Below are 6,593 nucleotides of genomic sequence, written 5' to 3'. Positions count from 1 at the left end.
GTAATTTAGCCTATTAGGCCCCCTGAACAACAATGAACCGAAAAATAATCTAAACAATCACAAACTCTTAAAATTTTGAATCGATTTCTCGTGAAAATCGTATAATGTGATTACCGATATGATTAGTCCACATTTCTATTCGCGTTACGACAAGTGTCAAATTTGGCCTCTTATTTGGTGACGACTATAACTCAGTTTTTTTTTGTTATGGCTTAACTTCATGCCTTTTGACCATACCAGTATACGAAAGAATTTCCTCTGAAATTTCGTTACGTCTCAAACCCACGGCACCATACAGTTTCTATTAACTCTGTTTAAGGTTTCTGTAGTTTATGTTGGTATAATAATACATTGAATATATTTTATTCAATAACGTAACACATAACCTTCAAACTGGAATATCTTTTATTCCTGACTTCTCAGAATAGTTGTAAAGTAAACCCAAAACAAAATTTGTTCAGGAATTTCAACTGTATATTTTCACATATTTTTCATAAGCAAACGCATACAAATTATGTCAATAAAAAATTATATAGGAGTTTGCCATTGTCCTTTATTTTTAATTTTTTTCCCCTGAAAACCCCCAAAGGAATTCATCTCCTCAAAATTCCCTCCGGGAGTCAAAAGAATGCCCCCGAGTTTGTAGGGAACCTCCCCTCTGGCAGAACTACTGAGTAGTTGTTTTAAGAACAAGATAGAAAGAGAGGGAGAGCGCATAATGGATGTAGTGTGTGATTTGATTAGTTCACTCACTCACTGCGCATGCACCGATCTTAATAACAAAATACTCCTTTACTTAAAAACGGCTCACCGTAACAGCGTGCGTGCATGAAGTGCGGGGAATCCCTTCTACTTTCATTCCCAATTAATAAAAGAAAATCCCATTCCCAATTAATAAAAAGGTGTTCCCCGCGCAAATGACTTTGATTTGACTGTTACAATGAAATCAATGAAAATATATAAATTAGATTACAGGGATAACAACGGACACAAATCCTGGCAGAGTACAATTTATCAACTCATGAGCACGGTATATTATGCTTGTCTTGTCTATTCCATTTAAACTTTGAAATCATCGTTTACTACTTTAGTAAATAGGAGGGATTTCATATGGACCCTACATAAGAAGTCGATTCTCGAATGGAACTGCCATCCCGGGAAACTAAGTAACAGTCATTCTCTGCTGTCTACACCAAAAATATTTGTTTTTTGTTCAATGCTCAGTAGAAAAGTCAGTAGCTGAAGGCATTTATAAATTGACAACTTTCGCAATCTGTCCGCGACGCAATTATATGTGCAGTATAGAATGACGCAGCGCGCTCAACTATATTTGGGTGCGACTGTGGGAGAGTTTGCTATTGAATAATTGAGCGAGTTGAACTCGATAACCTTATTATACACATCAGTTCATCCATAACGCTCGTGAGCAGAATCACTGGTGGACGTTCTAACATGAATCTATTTTTTTTTACGACTTTATTTGTGCTAATAGTTTCTTGTAATGATGCTTATAAAATATTACTTGTTTTTAATTTTCCGGGGCGGAGTTTGAGCCACTTGGCCAGAGGTTTCGTGAAACATTTGCACAATGCTGGACATGAGGTAATGTGTACAAAACTTATACATAAACAACTATTTTTACAAAACCAACTAAAACAAATGTTTTCAGATAACTTATGTAACAGCGTTTCCTCTTAAAAATGCACCCGTGGAAAATTTTCGCGAAATTGATGTAAGCAAAAGCGTTGAACACACTTTTAGTAAGTAGTCAACAACAAGTACCTGAGAGTTACGAGTATAAGTGATTGTTACGATATACTTATTAGTATTTACTATATAGGTGAAGAAATACTCAATGTCACCTCCATATTGGATAAACATGACACATCATACATAACAGATGTTAAAGGCTTGATGGAGTTGTCGTTGGAGGTGGCAGACGCTGCTTTTCAAGATATAAATTTTATGAGGTTGTTACGGAATCCCACTGAAAAGTTTGATGTTGTCATAGCGGATCTGATTGAAGCTAATGTTTATGCTGGGTAAGTAGAAGATGTGTAGGAATTTAAATTAACGCGAGGTTTCTTTCATCTTACTAATGTTCTTACGGAGGTAATGGCGGCTGCCTCTCTATACTCTAGCCAAATTCGATGTAGAATAAATGTCAACAAACAAAAACACATGATTTTTAGGGTTTTCATCTTAGACTGTTTCACAGTTACCACAATTTCAATATTTTCCCTCGAAATTCAACTAGATTATGGATAATACTAAATCTTGAAGTGTTGTTTATAATGAATAAGCTTCAACAGAAGTTTCAAATCACCTAAAATGAACTAAAAAATGACCAGTTATTAATTATATGTAAAACTGTTCATCCCTAGTGACTTTTTGATTTGAAGGGAGAGATTGCAAACATTCGAGTTCTGGTGGTAATTCAAGTTTAGAATTGGAAATACCTAGATGCTGGTAAATTGATATCAAATAAAATCTTACAATTTTGTTTCTTTTCATCTACCATTATCTAGCTGTACATATTAATAGGATGCAAACACTTATTTTTATTCTTAAATCATATGTATCAGTAGGCAATTTGTAAACTTTGTAACAATTGGCTAGGTAAGTATTACTTCTACATAACCCAATTACCTACTTACCTATTTAAATTCCAATTAAGGAGCAGGCCGTGGGCAGCGCAAGCCTTAATAATGAGCATTGAAAAAAATGTTCTTTTCCTATGCCATCATTGGTTGCTTAGCAACGTTTTGTTATTAAACATTCTACATCGAATTTGGCTAGAGTATAAATAACCGCGAGCTTGTTATACAATTTGTTTGTAATTATTATAGGTACATTCGAGTATATTATTATATGGAAGTAAAGTTGTTATAATTATTTTTATTTATTTGTGCGTGATGTGAAATCCTGTTTTCAATTTTTGTTAAATATTTGCCGCGGTTGTGACACGCTTGCGTAGCACTTGATTGGTTTAGGATGATATAATTATTTGTGGTACAACTACAATTCCATACTTGAAGTAGCTTCTCAATTAGTAGAACTTTTTGAGAATTTTAGAATGAGTACGACGCATTTGTTAGCCGAATACTATTAGGCGTTGCAAACGGATCCTAGAATATATCGGTCTTAAGTCTCTTTCATACGTAGCAATTTCAGCCGGAATTGAAAAAGCTAAATGTATCGGATATTCAGATTTTTTTTAGTGAAAGTATAAATGTTTAATGATTGAAATTAACAATATGTATTGTTAACTTTTTCTGGTTTTTGGGTAGTCATGGACACATTTATATACTAAAATATTATTCAAATTCAAAATTTCATTTATTAAGACTACATGGGTCCATGGTGTTAGTTACATTTACAACAAATGCTTAGAAACTATGTTAGTAATAATTTAGTACACAATCACAAAATAATAAATACAATAAAAATTATAATGAATCAAAAAACCAAATATAAATACAAAATAAAAACTAATTAATTAAATATACATGTCCAGGATTTATAAGAGCCGATACCCAATACCACTGTAAGGAGTGCCTTACAGAGGTATTGGGTATCGATAATCCGGATAGTGATCCGGTCTATCGGCTAATATATTGTCTCTTTATGTAACATTCTGTATAATAAATATTATCGTTCACCTTTAGCTCGCGCTAATACGGCGAAAGTCCTTTTAATAATGTTTTCTCTCTAAATTTCAGATTATCCGTTCTTTATGATTGCCCTATGATTTGGAGTTTTTCAATGGGTACACAGTGGTCAGTTGTGAAATTAATCGATGAAGCAACAAACCCAGCTTATGTAGTTGATTACTTGTCCCTGAATTTACCACCGCTCACCTTCGCTCAACGGGTTGAGGAGTTGTGGACACAAATTAGGGGAAATTACCTCAAAGAGTGAGTTTAAACGTATCTTTAATAGTACGATACCATGTATGTTATAAATATCTTGTTTAATTTATAGATTTATTATAAGACCTAAAGAAGAAGCGCTGTATAAAAAGATATTTATTTGAACCACTGCTAGCAATCAAGGGAAAGACGCTTCCTTCTTACAGTAAGATAATATACAATGCATCTCTAATATTTGCCAACAAGCATAATGCAATTGAAAAGATTCCGAGCACCCCACAAAATCTTATATTTGTTGGAGGTCAGCACATCGACAATCCTGTAGAGCCCTTAAATCAGGTAATTCGCATGAATTCGTAGGTACAGAATGTATAATAATATGTTACGGAATTATTAAACAAAAAAGTGTTTATTAGAATTTGCAGACAATAATGGATTCCGCAGAGCATGGAGTCATTTATTTCAGTCTCGGTACAGTTTTTCAAAGCAAAGATATGCCGAAATTACTGAAAAAAAATTTAATCAATATGTTTGGCGAATTAAAGCAAACTGTGATATGGAAATATGAAGGCCAAGATTTGAAGAATTTGCCGAAAAATCTAGTGATTTTGAATTGGGCACCTCAATCTAGTATTTTAAGTAAGTACTTCAATCTACATTGACACTATAGTAATTTAATATAAATATTACATTCACACGCGTGAATTGAGCACAATCAGACGTGAAAAATGCACAAATGTAAAGTATAGCCAATTTCTTAAGAAAAAAAAAGTTCGGATATAAGTCCTAGCATAAAAAAATTATATACAAGTATGTGACAAAAAACTAATTTTCGTCGCGCTTCAAAAATTCTGTCAAAACCATTAGAATGAGTAGTGTTTTCTGTCTAATTTCCGTGATCATTTTTGCTATTTTATTTCAGTATAAAATATTAAATATTACTTCACGGTAACATACTAGAATACTTAAATGATAAAATGCCCAGTGAACACTTCTCCAACCGACCGAAACGAGAATTTTTTCTTTTTATTTTTCTTTTCAATTTTATAATGTTTTTGCAGATGATGTGAATTCATTGGCCTCAAATGTATATCAAACCGCAACTGCTAACTAATCTGTTTGTTATTTTACAGATCATTCTAATTGTTTGATATTTATTACACATAGTGGACTATTATCGACCATCGAAGCTATGCATTTTGGTGTGCCTGTGATAGGAGTGCCTGTTTCGTTCGATCAGATTTTAAATGCGAAGAATTCTGTTGCTAACGGATATTCTATCTCTGTAGAAATGACTTACAATCTAGCTCAAGAATTGAAACATGCGATTTTGGAAATGCTTATAGATAAAAGGTTTGGTTTTTAAACTTTCCAATTGATTTTTCTGTGGCTTCATATTTTAATGTTAATTTTTTTCTCAGATACGCGTTAAGAATTAAAGAACTGTCGCAGATATATCACGATCGGCCGGTGCCTTTAAACAGGGAAGTGGTGTACTGGGTGGAACATGTTGTGCGCACACGAGGTGCTGTGCACCTTCGATCACCAGCCTTAGAGTTGTTCTGGTACCAGAAAATGTATGTCGACTTCCTTGCTTTGGCAGTAGCAATTTTATTAGCCTTCATATTCACTGTACGACGTGTGATTGCACTAGCTTGTCGCAAAAAGAAAACAAGCCCTAAAAAAAAGACACGCTAGAAAATCCTGTACCTGGTTGACTCGAAATCGAATCATCAATCAGATATAGTTCACTGCTAAATAATATATATATACATATGTATGTATATATATTCACAATTTTGTATATATGTTTACATTAGTATGTATATATGTTCACAGTTTTGAATACATTGATTATAATACAAATATTGTAAAGTGTTTTAGTTCGAAGCGACATTAAAACGAATAAAAAATATTTGTGGCGTAATCAGCATAGCATTTTGTAAATTTTATTATCTTATAAGAAGGTTGTAAGTTCATAGAGTATCTTTGCTTTGCGATGTTATCAATTGCTCAATTTTAAGACATTGTAATGAGGTCCGAATCTGTAGTAGTAGATTGTGAAATGAATATTTATCAAATTAACTAATATATTTCACAGTGTACCTATAGTGTGACATGTTGCTGACTTGCACTGTAGTCAGTGAAAGTATTGTGATAGAATAAATGGATGAAAATTGCATTCCTCTTCGTATTTTATTGAGTAATGGATCTAGGCGACTGTCATGAATAATCATAATGCCTAATAAACGGAAGCCATGGGACAAAAGGTTCAAGTATACCGTGCGTATCGCTAATTTTATCAACGTGATCTACATGTACATAAGATAATTTTTTTATCCGGTAACGTATGCGAGGCGCCATGTCTATGGTGGTGTCTACAGATATCGACAGACGACGACGGTGACTGCGGTAAGCCTGTACGTTCAGGTATTGATTCAGATAATTTAATCTATTATGGGAATAAATACGTCTTGAAGAGACGGAGCTGTTGTACAAGGTCAAAGTAAGGCGTCTTCCACATATCAGATACCTACCACATTATGCCATTGTGTTTCCTGGGGGCCTACCACAACCTCTTAAAGCAATATTACTTTAACCTTACATGACTGACTTTTCGTACCATAACGCGCTTAAAGTAAGCTTATTGTAATGTTAAAACTATGATGTTTTATTGGCAGCTTTGTGACTATTCATTCACTCAGTTCGTACCATGACGCG

The 6,593-nt window shown here is 33.7% G+C and overlaps 1 protein-coding gene across 2 annotated transcripts; it reads left to right on the top strand.

The window, feature by feature from the left end:
* Positions 1 to 1,446: 1,446 nt before the first annotated feature.
* On the top strand, positions 1,447 to 5,646 carry LOC113238983 (UDP-glucuronosyltransferase 1-1-like). 2 transcript variants are annotated; one of them, XM_026475854.1, is made up of 8 exons: positions 1,447 to 1,602; positions 1,670 to 1,760; positions 1,841 to 2,042; positions 3,723 to 3,917; positions 3,985 to 4,211; positions 4,289 to 4,511; positions 5,006 to 5,225; positions 5,294 to 5,646. In XM_026475854.1, exons 6-8 carry the CDS (start codon positions 4,304 to 4,306, stop codon positions 5,568 to 5,570), a joined length of 705 nt encoding a protein of 234 aa, XP_026331639.1. In that variant the 5' UTR covers positions 1,447 to 1,602; positions 1,670 to 1,760; positions 1,841 to 2,042; positions 3,723 to 3,917; positions 3,985 to 4,211; positions 4,289 to 4,303; the 3' UTR covers positions 5,571 to 5,646. The 2 variants fall into 2 exon arrangements, with proteins under 2 accessions (XP_026331639.1, XP_026331643.1); XM_026475858.1 differs by lacking the exons at positions 4,289 to 4,511; positions 5,006 to 5,225; positions 5,294 to 5,646 and having other exon boundaries at positions 3,985 to 4,148.
* Positions 5,647 to 6,593: the final 947 nt, after the last annotated feature.

The sequence above is a fragment of the Hyposmocoma kahamanoa genome, unplaced genomic scaffold (assembly GCF_003589595.1).
Source record: "Hyposmocoma kahamanoa isolate Upper Pololo Valley unplaced genomic scaffold, ASM358959v1 111831, whole genome shotgun sequence".
Taxonomy (NCBI): domain Eukaryota; kingdom Metazoa; phylum Arthropoda; class Insecta; order Lepidoptera; family Cosmopterigidae; genus Hyposmocoma; species Hyposmocoma kahamanoa.
This window is presented reverse-complemented; position numbering and strand designations above follow the sequence as displayed.

Excerpts from the sequence above, each read along its gene's own strand:
- LOC113238983 (XM_026475854.1), top strand. The coding sequence starts at position 4,304 with ATGGATTCCGCAGAGCATGGAGTCATTTATTTCAGTCTCGGTACAGTT. Across the intron at positions 4,512-5,005 it reads ACCTCAATCTAGTATTTTAA|ATCATTCTAATTGTTTGATA; the intron begins GTAAGTACTTCA and ends GTTATTTTACAG. Across the intron at positions 5,226-5,293 it reads GAAATGCTTATAGATAAAAG|ATACGCGTTAAGAATTAAAG; the intron begins GTTTGGTTTTTA and ends TTTTTTTCTCAG.